Source organism: Triticum aestivum, chromosome 7D (assembly GCF_018294505.1).
Source record: "Triticum aestivum cultivar Chinese Spring chromosome 7D, IWGSC CS RefSeq v2.1, whole genome shotgun sequence".
Lineage (NCBI taxonomy): Eukaryota > Viridiplantae > Streptophyta > Magnoliopsida > Poales > Poaceae > Triticum > Triticum aestivum.
In genome coordinates, this window is record NC_057814.1 from 258,456,906 (window position 1) to 258,470,874 (window position 13,969).

The window sequence follows — 13,969 nt, forward strand, 5'->3', positions numbered from 1 at the left end:
ATAAGATCAATAACATCTGGACTTAAATGTGCAATACTGAAAGAAATAACCTTTCGAAAGTTTCACTAATGTTTTATGAGAGAACTCTCCAGCTCGAGTGGACATGCTAAAATATCTTATTCGAGGTGATGCTCCCAAGTATTAAAAAAACTCATTTTGAACGAAACATCACATCAGCGAACTTGTCATCACTGCTCTGATTTTTCTGGCTTGTTTTATGTAAAAAACGAGTACTTTGGAGATGATAAAATACTCGGGACTTGCAGAGAAACTTAGACTAGTGGTAGTAACTTAGACTAATAATATGCATATGTCCACATGCCTCTCTTTCTCTATTAATTACATGTCACATCATCTATTTTGTCTAGATAAGTGTGATGTTACCATCTATGTTACTCCACTGTGGTAGTCTTACGGAGAAACTGGAGTACATGAGACTTACTACTACTTAATTAGTGCTGGATTAGTAGACTACATTTAATTAACTTAACTATGGTACCAGTACACGACCCTGAACCCAGCTCACCTGTAGTTATCCTCTTCTTTTTTTGAGCTGAGCTCACCTGGAGTTGGACCCGTTGTGGTCGTCACTCCCGCTGTAGCAGTTTGACCCGTCGGAGGCGCGGAGGGGGTGGTACACGGGTCTGGGCCGGTAAATGGGCCAGGCTTGCACCTCCGGCGTGTGACCGTCCATTCCGGGGGGCTGCTGCGCGTCCATCGGCTCAGGCTTCACCTCCGCCGCCGCTCCTCGGCTCGTCAGGTCCTCGCCGTCGTGACGCATTCGCTTCCGCCCGATGCAGACGCCGAAGAGCCTAGCGCTCATCTTCTCCTCCTCGTCCTCCGCGCCCAAATCGGCAGCCGTGGGAGCATTTGGGCAGGAAGGCAAGAGCTCGAGCACCGGCGGAAGTGGGAGCGCCGTGGTCTCTGCCGACTCACCAGAGCAATTCCCGACGTCGGCGGCGTCGGCCTGCTGGCCGTGGGTGTACTTGGACATGAGGACGAAAATGTTATTGCAGAGCTTCTTCATCTGCCCGAGCTCCCGCGTCAGCCGCGAGTTCTCCCGCCGCAGCCGCTCGTTCTCTTCCCCGAGATCGCCGGAGGCAACGCCGCCTGAGCCGGAGTAGGACGGCGCGTATTGATTCAGAAAGGGGGGCTCAGGGGACGAGCTCGACGACAGCACCTGCTCGTCGCCGGAAAGTACCGGCGAGCCCTGTCGCTTCGCCACCGGCAGCGCTACCGGAATCGCGGCCGCCGCAGCTACCGTGACCGCGGCGGTGGCCGCCACCGTCGGCGTCACCTTTCGCCGATGTATGTCACAAAGCAGCCGCTTTTCTCCTCGACGGAAGCAGTCGTTGGCGAACTCCCACCTGTCCGGCACAATCTTCCTAAATCCCTGCACCAGCACGCCCATGAGCACCTCGACATTCCGGCGACACCAACAAAAATGTACTACTAGTCCGGATCAAGTTGCGCGGAAATGGAAGACGGGCACCCACTTACGTAGGTGTTGAGCTGGCGCACGAAGCTGGAGAAGTTATTGTGCTTGAAGTACTTGGGGAGAAGGTCGCGCGCGAACTCGGCGGGGCGCCACACGATGAACGCCGACCCGTCCTCGCTCCACGAGATGACATCGTCGACCGCCGGGTCATCCACCAGCTGGTACGTCTTGTTCAAGAACGGCGTGGGCAGCGACCTCTGCCCGACCCCTGTCCCCACCTCCGCCGGAGCAGGCGTCTCGCAGGAGGAAACGGCCGCGGCCTGCTCGCCCATGGCGCCGTCGCCGCCGCCGACAGCGCAGATCTGTCCCGACGACACCGTTGGACGGAACGGAAGGGAGGGTGGCAAAGCAACCTTCCGGAAGGTTCCGGATAGCGTAGCGTGGAGAGAAGCAAGGAATTTAGAGACGGAAACGCGACGAGACGAAGGAACGGAGGAGTAGGGGAGGCAGCGGCAGTTGCGGAGGGGGAAGCTATAAACCCGAGGGCGACGCGCCCGCCACTCGTGCCGAGAACGCCAAGTCAGGCGGGCCGCGCGCGGTGCGTCGAGAGCCGTGCGGGTGGACGGCCGTCAACCTTTGGATCGGGGTTGCTCGGGCTGATCGGGTGGCTGGAGAGCGGCGTCTGGAGGGATGTGGGTGGTGTGGGGACAGTGGGTGGGGCTCCGAAACTGCGAGAAGTTTCGGCGGATTTTTTGAAGTTTTGTCCTGCTATGGCTTATTCTGGAAGGTTCAAGGCGGGACGGAGGAATCCCCGACACGTTTCGTGTGAGCTGGGCCCGCCTCCACGAGGCAGATCCCAGCTGTTGGATGGTATTGTGGTGGGCGGCACTACGCAACCGTTGGATCAAACTAAACAAATATCCGCGAGCTACCCTATCCCGTCCGTGGCAGTAAAAATATGTACACGAGGAAAATTATCTACCCAAAATCTTACAAGTGCACGTGCACTTTTTAACCACACCGAGCGGCCGGTTGGGAACCGCACGATTTATATCACGCGTGTGCGTCCCCACTTCAGGTGCCACCTGATCGGCAGCGTACGCGTCGCTCTGGTTCGATCCATGCTGCTCGCCTCGCTACCCTGCTACCCTGGTTGCTTCACATCACGCCACCAACAAACCACCAGGGCCGGGCGGACGCGCGTGTCCACTACTTCCGTCGCGTCCGGCGACCGCCGCCGACCGGCCGCCGGAGCGCGCCGTTGTCCTCCGCGCCATCCTATTCCCGTTCATCTTCTCCTACCTCCCGCGGCTCCCTCCATGCACGCACTCGAACGCAGACTCGCACCACCACGCCATGGTCATGGGCTCGTGGCCGCAAGCCAGGCATGCCGCTGCTGTTCGGCTTGGCCATCCACCACCCAACGTTGGTTGCTCCTCTCGCCAGACTTCTTACTCTGCCCATCTCCTCAGCCAGCCAGCCATAGCCGGCCCTCATGCGCCCAGAAGATGTTCGATTAATTGCCCCACCAAGGAGATTGCGTTGATGGCCCTAGATTAAAGGTATGATTCTTCTTGATCAGTGATTGCTATTAGAATTCACACTATTATAGAATGTACATAGTGACCAAGAGTAACTGCAATTTATGCACTTTCAATTCAAGTTGTGCGACAGAGAATGAAATAGGAACAGGAAAGTGTCACCCACCATGCATATTCAACGGATTTAATGAACTAAAAATATTATTGAATGAACAGATCCAAGGTTGTTTTATTTGTGCATGAATGATGCTTGTTTTTTGTAACTTGTCTCGCAATGCTTTTTTTCTTTATATGTTGGACATGATGCCCGGATGCATTCTATTTTTCTTTTTCTATATGCTGGACATGTCATCTTGTTTTTTTTTTCTGTATGCATGACTTATATGCCACACACTCTCGTCGTATTAGCTCACGGGACGTAGAGTTGCACATTATCGTTGGCATAGTTGCACACGCATAGCCACATAGTTGCACACTCTCGTCCATATAGTCATACACGCATAACCATGAAGTTGCATACTCTCGACAACATAGTGATGGGCGCGCGGCCCTGGAGATGCACACTCTCCCCGGCATGGTCGCACATGCGTGGTCAGAAAGTTGCACACTCTCGTCCGCATAGTCGCACACACATGGCTGCAGGAGGTGCACATGCGCGGCCGAAGGTTGCACGCGCGCGACCATGGAGTTGCACACTCTCATCTGCATAGTCTTGGTTGAATATCACGATCTTACATTTATGGTGTGCTTTTTTGCTTGAGTAAATTGTCAAATAGTTGTAGCCTTGTAGTTACACACATAGTAGTTTTTAGTTGTATATATGATTTAGAAAGTTGCACAACACGATGATACTAAGTAGGTTAGATATTTTTCGCTTAAGTTGATCTATTTTTGCTTGTGATATTTTTAGTTGGCATCCACAGTAGTTATAGTTGCACACGTAGTAGTTCTCAGTTGGTTACGATCATTAAAAAGTTGCACAACACGACAATGCAAAGATGGTTAGATGATTTCTTGTGCTTGCATTGCTTTCTCAAGTATAGCTAGACGGGCGACATTGTCAGCTCGATCAACTACCGCTGCACACTGAAAGACTGTCGCACGAATGAGCACAGAGTTGCATAGTCTTGTCGGCATAGTCGCACACACACAGTCGGGAAGATGCACACTCTTGTCAGCATAATAGCTCACACATGACTACGGGAGTTGCATACATATGGCGGCATAGTCGCATATGCACCACCATGGAGTTGCACACTCTCATTAGTGTAGTAGCTCACGTATGACTGTGGAGTTGGACACTCTCATTGGCATAGTCGCACACGGTGACAGCGGAGTTGCACAATCTCGCTCGCATAGTCGCACACGCACGGCCGCAGAGTTGCACACTTTCATCGGTATAGGTGCCCACTCTCTTTCGCTGCGGGAGTTGCACACTCTCGTTGGTATAGTAGTTCACGCAAGATTGCGGGAGTTGCACACGTACGACGACATCGTTGCACACAAAGGACCACGAAGTTGCACACTCTCGTTGGCGCAGTAGCGCATGCACGACCGCAGAGTTGCACACTCTCGTCGGCATAGTCGCACATGTGTGGCCGCGGAGTTGCACACTTTTGTTTGCATAGTCGCACACGTACTGCTGCGGCAGGTGCTAATGCACGGCCGTGGAGTTGCACACTCTCGACGGCATAGTCGCACATGCGTGGCCACGGAGTTGCACAATCTCATCTGCATAGTCGCACATGAATTGTTGTGGGAGGTGCTCACGCCCGGATGCGGAGTTGCACACTTTTGTCAGCATAATCCCACATGTGTGGTCGTGGAGTTGCACACTCTCATTCGCATAGTCGCACACATATTGATGCGGGAGTTGCACATGTACAATGGGGTAGTTGCTCACGCGCTACTACGGAGTGCACACCCTGGCCGGCATAGTTGCTCACACACGGACTGCGAGGTGGCATAATCTTATAGGATAGTCCTCAAATGTGGTTGCGGGGGCTGCACACGCGCGACGACTACCAGGCAGTTGGCCAGGGCACCGAGGCAGCTGACGAAATTGCAATTTCACTGTTAGAGAGTAGTATCGGGTGGTGTCATCAGTGAAAACTGCGTATCCACAGTTAGAGGAAAAAGTTGCACATCAACGGCTAAACAGTAGCATCAAACGAAAACTAAATTGCACACAAAAAAGTTTAACGAAACATACCTATGCGGTATCTAGTTTCGAAGAGCATACCGTCATGGTTCCAACGGTGAAAACGGATCTTAATTCCGATGTGCGGTTTAAAAATTATGACTTTTAAAAAAATTCAAAACTCAAATTAAATATGTTCACACTTGTTCACATGGATACTTTTATAATATTTTTCTGTTTACATAGTACTTTTTTCTAATATATGAATTATAATTGTTTTTTATATTAATTAGGGGACAATTATTACTATTTAATCATTATTAAGGGACAAAACAAATTCTACTTTTGGCCGGCCGCTAGCTATCCTCGTCCAATTATCTATTGTTTCGATTTCCCAGTTACTCGAGATTTTTCTTCCCGGACTTGTTTTGAAGATTCTGGAGTAGATATGACTCGTATCGCGAAGATATTTTGGCACGGTGTGCTAATTGTGATGGTCGTTTAGCTTTTTTGCCGACAGTTTTTTCCTCGCTGGTTAGTTCGTTGGTACGAGTCCAACCCACGTGTCGTTACTATAGTCTTGTCACCCTCATTAAAATGGATGGCCATACCCAAACTCGTTACGACTTACTATTCATGTCCTGGTTTGTTGGTCTTATTGTATTTTGTGTTAAATTTTAATCATAAATTTAACTAATAAAATATTTATGCATGTCTAAAAAATATATCATTGAAAACTATGTTCAAATATGAATTCAACAATATAATTTTTGTTTACATGCATTAACATTTTGTTAGTTAAAAGTTTGATTAAAATTTAGCACAAATTATAGAGAGAACCAATAAATCAGAACGGAGATAGTACGAGCGTATTGTAAAAAAAAATTGTTACGAGCGGTCATACTACATTCCTATTTGACGGGTTTACACAATTTTTCAAGCGGGAAGAATGAGTACTGCCTCGGTGGGAAACACTGTGGTGCACTGTGTTAGGATCCTTTTTCCAATAGTGTTAGGATTAACTTGATCTGTGGTTAATCTATATGCTTAAGAAACCGTCAAGTGGTTACTAATTTTGCATTGATCAATAATTAATCCAAGTATAAGGAACCGTCCAGTGATTGATATGTTGATGCGCAAAAAAAAGGTTGATATGCTTAAGGAATGTCAAGCGGTCAATGATTGCAATAGAACTGTTGCTTTTCTTGAAACAATTGCAGAGAACAAAACAATATATGTTGTTACCTTTTATCCAAGGATTCAATAATGCTCATTTCGTTCTAGTACATTAGGCAAACCAGACTTAAATGTGAAGATAAATAGCAGCTAATGTATCCAAATAACATATATATATTATAGCCTGAGCACACAATTATAAATGGTCGAGAAGAAAGAAACAAGAATGGATCAGAAGTGTTTTGACTTAACACTTGAGCTATCGCTTCTACCTTCTTGCCTAAAAGGACATCAGACAAGCACCTGCAGTATATTTAGTGAAAGGAAACAAAACAAAGAACTTGTAGAGGGCCTGTAGTATATTTAGGCAAAGGGAAAAAAACAAGGACAACACTCCGAGTACATTCTGTACAGAGCAAAGAGCAAAGGAAAATAATACAATGGACAACACTCCGAGTACATTTTGTACAGAGCAAAGAAACAAAATGTACAAGATTCTTTTTTTTGTGAGTAATAAAGATGATTTTGAAACATATGTTGAATGTGGGGAACCATGCTTATAACATTTAGAGAGGAAGTATAGATATGCATACATGTGACCAAGGTGTATATCTAGACCTTTTGCCTAAGTGTGGATTTCTCTCCAAAATGATTGCAATGGCCTTAACTATAGTTCTCCCATGGTTTGTTTCCTTAGTTTGCGAGTTTGTGCACAAAAAATGTCACTAAAAATCGAAACCCAAGAGATATTTAAAAAACACTACGAACTGAGAGAAGTAATTTCCTCTTCAAGTATAGCCTCTAACACTTTCCCTATCTTTTGTACAAACTCTTGCTAATCTCTAAATGAGTGTTCATATTGAATATTCAATCTACTCAGCCACTATGTCCTGACCTTGCGGTTCTTCACTTTCACACCTAAATCCAAGGGTTTCTCCCAGAGACTTCTAATTTCTAAGCTTATGGAGTATCTTTTGGACCTGCCATGTGGATCGCCATTTAGAAAAATAAGTGATTTGGTAAGAACAGAAATCCAATTGTAGTTGTAGCTAGTATTGAGTATTTATATGCATAGATTAAGTACAAATGCATATTTGGTCAACTCAAGCAACTACTTCAAGATTGCAATTGTAAGCAATACATTGTATATTTTCTACTTAGCTACAAGGTGGAACTAATTACTTCAATATCATTTGGTTTCGCATATGAGAATGTATAATATGGTACTTCAATATTTAAGAATGCGCATTTGGTTAATAGTGGCAATTAACTACTTCAAGATTTCGATTGTAAGCAATACCTGGTATCTTTTCTACATATCTAGGATGTGGAACTAAAAAAATCATTTTATTGTTCAAAGGTTGCAATGCCCAATGCCTCCTTCACATGGAACTTTTTAGTTCCTCAAAAAACCACATGGAGAAAAGGGATATCCAGAGCACATGAACCAATCGAGTCTACGTTTACATGTAGATGTAATGCAGCAAATAAAACAACAATCCCTAATTCAGAATGAAAATACAAAGAAGTAGTGAATGCATGTATAATATGGTACCTCAAAATGTGGCTATCTATTGTTCAACAATCTATGCAAATAGATAGTAAACAATCAAACTAATATCATTTATTATGTACCAATGATATTAGCATAGTACTAGGCTAGCATAGCAAATAGAAGCACAATAAACTGTCCCTATAGTATTATAGGGAAAGGGTACCAGTGCTTGATCTCCTAATCGATCAGTTATTTGTGTCAAAGAGAATAGAACAAAAAAATCTTGCTCAATAGAAGAACACAGAATGTAATAAACTAAATATTGCTTTACAATCCAGAAATAGAACCATACGATGACTCACAACTTCCAATTTTCATGTCAACTACGCCAAATAAAAATGTTATCATTGTCCAATAGTAGTACATGATGAATCCGACATATTGGAATAATTAGTAAAATTTTGGTATACTAAAGAACTTCAACAGAATCTGTAGCCTTCATGATATTCAGGTCTATTCCCCCTAGTAGTAACAATGGCACGTGTGTTCATATTTTCATGCTGCTCTTGTGATTCATTTCTAAAATAGCTAATGTTGCAGAAAAATGATAACCGGTATAGTTCCATCCATTAGCACAATCACATATATGCAGTTGCTCAAGTAAGAAGAATCACCCATACCTTGGTCCTTGACAAAGGATATCATAAGGCGAAGTCTGTTCAATCTGAATATTGTTGTGACCAACTCATTGCTTCTTTGGCTGTACTTGAGGACCTGCTCATTTGCTTTATACTGGTCTGCAAGAGTAGTTTCTAGATAGCTCGACCTTGGTGCCCGAATTTGAACTCTAGGTCATAGAAATTTTAAATCCGGAAGGCGGCACGGGTGGGCACGATGAGGATTGTGAAGGAGGGGCAGTAGCCAAGCATAGTAAGTCGGAAGGAAGGATAAGGAGCAACGGGTGGCGGCACCGCCGTTGAGAGCAGCTCGTAGCCGGCGGCGTACTTGCAGCGGTCAGCATTAGTGGAGAAGGGGAAGGGGGCGGATGACATGGTGAGGAGGGTGGTAGTGGTGAAAGGATCGAGAAGAGGGGTCTAGAGGGGGGGGGTGATTAGAATCTCAACAAGCAAAAGTGGCAATTTTTAAGTTCTTCGAGTTAAGGTGGAGTTTTAGCACAAGTTTAAGCATTCACATTACATTTCAAGCAAGCATGGCAAGAGTATGAGCAGCGGAAAGAGTAAAGCATGAAAGTTGCAAGAAAGTAAATGGATGGGATTTGGAGTGTGCAAACGTAATGAAGACACTGAGATTTTTGGCGTGGTTCTGATAGGTGGTGCTATCGTACATCCACGTTGATGGAGACTTGAACCGACGAAGGGTAACGGTTGCGCGAGTCCACGGAGGGCTCCACCAACGAAGAGATATGTTGACATTAATTACCAAAATCACCCAGGGAGCACTTGTGCTTTCAATCTCCCCTTTTTTGGTAATTGATGACAACATACATCAAAGCTTTAGATAAAAGATATGAAGAGTAACAAGTAAAGCTTTGGAAGGACATGTAACATGCATAGGCTCCCCCTACATGTATGCAATCATGTAAAGATGGAAGATAAGAACATGTGAACGCATAAGCATGACAGAGCAAGTAATGAGTTACATATATCTTGGCTATATGCATCAGAACAAATGATGTAGATAAAAGGAAGTGTACCTTCATGTTCATGAATTCTTCTTGCAAACAATATGTACATCAACAAGAGATCATCATGCACATGAATGTGATGCATATACTTACCTTGTGGTCTTGAGCTGGCTTTGGAAGAGATGAACTTGAGAAAACAAGGTTAGATAACACAAGAACACTCTAATTAAAGGAATTTCAGGAAACCACAAGAGTACCAAGATTGGGATGACATGTCATGGGTAAGTACTTTGTACTCCATTTGGATATAGACATGTCCCCAAAGATTTAAAGATATGCAATGAATTCCAGAGATTTTCTCCCTTAGATATGTACTCTTTCTCCCCCTGAATCTGATATGGGATAATGGGAGAAGGTAGGGTAAGAGAAAACCAGAGCAAGAAAAAATTAGAGCAAAGAAAAGGTGCAAACAGTCATATATTGACATGTCTTTCCCCTCTTAAAGACATGTGACTTCTCTCCTCTTTGTTTTACTGGCAGCTGGAAGAGTCAAGATGTGCTCTCTTTCCCATATGATAAGCTTTGATGTGCTCTCTCTCCCCCTTTGACATCAATTTCCAAGAAGGAAACTTCTGGAGCATGAGTCAAATAGGTTCGGTCCTTGAGACACACTACAAAGCAGCATGTATATCAAGATGCGGGGTAGAGGATAATAATCATTGAGTGGAGCTGGAGAAGAAATGAAATATGCAATGGCAAAAGGTTTTATCAGCAGTGAAATCGGTAACGCCGATCCGTTTTCATCGGTGACACCGAGTTAGCAGTGTCATGGATGATGCATATCGGTCAGACTGGGTTTGTCCATGTTGGTTGTACTGATGAACTTTCTACAAGTAATTCTTGTAGTACGGTCTAGCCGATAGACATGAATCGGTGAGTCCGAGTTCAATGAAGAAGAAAAGTTTTGTCAACCTTGCTCACTTGGCAAATTAAATCTCACAAGGATTTGCAATGAATTAACCAAAAGATTTGCTAGTAATTTGATGCAGAAAATACAGAGAAAACATAGAAAATAAAATAGATCTAGATGAAGTTTTTTTGAAAGGGGGAACAATACAGCAAGAAACATATGCAAAAACACAAAGCAAAGAAACACTATAGAACTTCATCTAGAAGGTGTCGATGACAAAGTCACCTATGTTAGAGCATATTGACCGAGGAGTCAAGTGATAACACTTTATCGTAGGTCATACTCATCGTTTAAGCTCAAAATGGGGTTACCATTTTTCGTCTAAGCATTTCGATGTTTTCTCATTGCTTTGACCCATAACTTGGAGTAAAGCTTCTCTAAGATGGAATAACATACCTTGGGTGGTGTTGATCTTGATAATGTAGTCGAACTTGTGTCGGATGCTTAAGGTTGATGTAGTTCATCAAGAGTTTGGAGCACCACTGTAGTTTGAGTTCATCTTCCTACATGGGTTAGTTTTGCAAGGAAGAGGACTTGTGTATCCAAAATGACAATCATGAAACTTGATTCCAAATGAAATTTGATGCATAGAAATTGTCAAAGGATATGTTGAGTGGATTCATGCTTCCTTGTATTCAACAACCATATGGTAGGAACTTGGTGATGTAGAGATTGCTCAAAATGTGAGTGGCTTGCAATCTCATAGATTTGGGCTCATCCAAGTACCTACAAGGGTTAGATAACATGCAAGGGTACAAGTATAGATCCAAGACATATGATCATCATCATAAGAGAAATATCAAGGATTAGTCACAAAAGGCTCATGCCTTGCATGTATCCAAATGGAGTTTCTACTCCAAGTTTGAGGCATCAATGATATTCAATTCACCTCTCAAACGGCAAAAGACTTTCTCATCAAGCGGTTTGGTGAATATGTCCGCCAATTGCTTATCGGTACGAACATGCTTAAGATTGATGTCTCCTTTAGCAACATGATCTCGAATAAAATGATGACGAACCTCAATATGCTTAGTTCGAGAATGTTGCACGGGATTGTGAGCAACCTTAATAGGACTCTCATTATCACAAAGCAATAGAACATGTTTCACATATATCCCATCCTTAAGGGTTTGGGTCATCCAAAGTAATTGAGCACAACAAGAACCGGGAGCAATGTATTCCGCTTCGGCGGTGGATAAGGATATCGAGTTTTGTTTCTTGGAGGACCAAGATAAAAGAGATCTACCAAGAAATTAATAAGTACCCGAAGTGGACTTCATATCAACCTTGTCACGGGCATAGTCCGAATCGGAGTAGCCAACAAGATCTAAAGGAGACCTCTTAGGATACCAAATGCCAAAATTTGGTGTATGAATTAAATATCTCACTATCCTTTTCACAGCCTTAAGATGACATTCTTTAGGGGCCGCTTGATATCTTGCACACATGCACACACTTAGCATAATATCAGTATGGGAGGCACATAGATATAACAATGAACCAATCATAGAGCACTAAACCTTTTGGTCAATCGGTTTGCCATCCTTAGTCAAGTCAATATGTCCACTAGTAGGCATGGGTGTTTTCATACCTTTGCTTTCTTGCATGTTGAACTTCTTGAAAAGGTCCTTGGTATACTTTGTTTGAGAAACAAAGGTACCTTCCTTAGTTTGCTTGATTTGCAATCCAAGAAAGAATTTGCGTTCACTCATCATAGACATCTCAAACTTATCCGACATTAGCCTTCCGAACTTTTCACTAAAATGAGGGTTAGTTGAACCAAATATGATATCATCCACATAAATTTGGCACACAAATAATTCACCATTAACCCTTTTAGTAAAAAGTGTAGAATCAATTTTCCCAATTTCAAATCCTTTTTCAATAAGGAACTTGGTCAAGCATTTATACCATGCTCTAGGAGCTTGTTTAAGACCATAAAGGGCTTTGTGAAGTTTGTAAACATGATCAGGTTTCTTAGGATTAAAAAAGCCGGGAGGTTGTTTAACATAAAATTCCTCCTCAATTTCACCATTTAGAAAAAGCACTTTTAATGTCCATTTGGTACAAGGTGATATCATGGTGATTGGCATAAGCAAGTAAGATGCGTATGGACTCAAGTCTAGCAACGGGGGCATATGTATCACCATAGACCATACCTTCGACTTGAGTGTAGCCTTAGGCGACGAGACGGGCCTTGTTGCATACAACTTGTCCATCCTCATCTTGCTTATTCCAAAACATCCACTTGGTTCCAATGACATTGTGGTTGTCGTCCAGCTTTTCTACCAATGTACACACTTGATTCCCCTCGAAATTGTGTAGCTCTTCATGCATAGCGTTCACCCAATCCAGAACATCAAGAGCCTCTTCAACCTTCATAGGTTCAATACTAGAAATGAATGAGTAATGTTCACAAAAGTTAGCCAAACGAGTTTTAGAGCGAGTAATTCTCCCAGTTTGAATGTCACTGAAGATTTGTTCGACGGGATGATCTCTTGTGACTCTTGCTCTAACTCGTGAGAGCTTTTTATAGGTCGGGGTGGAACATCCTCTTCATTATCTTATTCTTCTTCTTGTCCTTCTTCATTGTTGTTGGTGTTGTTGTTCTCTTGTGGAGGTGGAGAAGGAGGTCGATGAGGTTCATCTTGTTGTACTTCCTCGTTTCCTTCATCTTGACGTGTTCCACTTGTGGATACCTCCAAGTCAACTTGTGGTTCACCTTGTCATGAAGTTGAGGCTTCCACTTGAATGGATGAGGTACTCTCCTTCACCTCCATTGGGCAAATCTTGCCAATAGACAAGTCTTGAATTACTTCCAAAGGATCTTTATCTCCTACATCAATTGGTAATTGCTCTACTTGCGAGCTGTTAGATTCATAAAACTTCACATCTACCGTTTCTTCAACCTTTCGGGTGAAATTGTTGTAGACACGGTAAGTGTGAGAGTTTGACCCGTAACCGAGTTGGAAACCTTCATGAGATTTAGGGGAAAATTTCGAACGACGATGCTTATCAAGAATATAACACTTTGAGCTAAATACTCGAAAGTATCCAACTTGGGGTTTGTTACCAGTGAGAAGCTCGTATGCCGTCTTGCCGAGAAGCTTGTGAAGATATAGTTGATTTGTTGCATGACAAGCTGTCTCAACCGCTTCCGCCCAAAAGTGTTTTGGCGTCTTGTATTCATCAAGCATCGTTCTTGGCATCTCAATAAGTGTCCGGTTCTTCCTCTCAACAACTCCATTTTGTTGAGGTGTGTATGTAGCCAAGAACTCATGTGAAATCCCTTCTTCGTCAAGAAAGGTAGCCACATTGGCGTTCTTGAACTCTGTTCCGTTGTCGCTCCAAACCTTCTTGGTCTTCACTTCAAATTTATTTTGGGCCTTCCTAGCAAAATTCTTGAAGATCTTTTGGACCTGCGATTTATAATAAAGAAAGAACACCCACGTAAATCTTGAAAAAGCATCAACAATGACTAATCCGAACGAGTTACCACCGAGACTCTTGTAGGCGTTGGGACCAAAAAGATCCATATGAAGTAGCTCGAGTGGTCTTCTCATG

The 13,969-nt window shown here is 43.7% G+C and overlaps 1 protein-coding gene across 2 annotated transcripts; it reads right to left on the reverse strand.

Moving 5' to 3' along the window:
- Positions 1-287: 287 nt before the first annotated feature.
- Positions 288-2,016, reverse strand: LOC123169021 (heat stress transcription factor B-2b). Of its 2 annotated transcripts, none has more exons than XM_044586881.1 (2): positions 1,501-2,016; positions 288-1,393 (listed from the first exon to the last, which is right to left on the reverse strand). In XM_044586881.1, the coding sequence occupies exons 1-2, from the start codon at positions 1,768-1,770 to the stop codon at positions 560-562; spliced, it is 1,104 nt and encodes a 367-aa protein (XP_044442816.1). In that variant the 5' UTR covers positions 1,771-2,016; the 3' UTR covers positions 288-559. The 2 variants fall into 2 exon arrangements, with proteins under 2 accessions (XP_044442816.1, XP_044442815.1); XM_044586880.1 differs by having other exon boundaries at positions 288-1,385; positions 1,501-1,742.
- Positions 2,017-13,969: the final 11,953 nt, after the last annotated feature.

Excerpts from the sequence above, each read along its gene's own strand:
- LOC123169021 (XM_044586881.1), bottom strand. The coding sequence starts at position 1,770 with ATGGGCGAGCAGGCCGCGGCCGTTTCCTCCTGCGAGACGCCTGCTCCG. Across the intron at positions 1,394-1,500 it reads TGCGCCAGCTCAACACCTAC|GGATTTAGGAAGATTGTGCC; the intron begins GTAAGTGGGTGC and ends GTGCTGGTGCAG.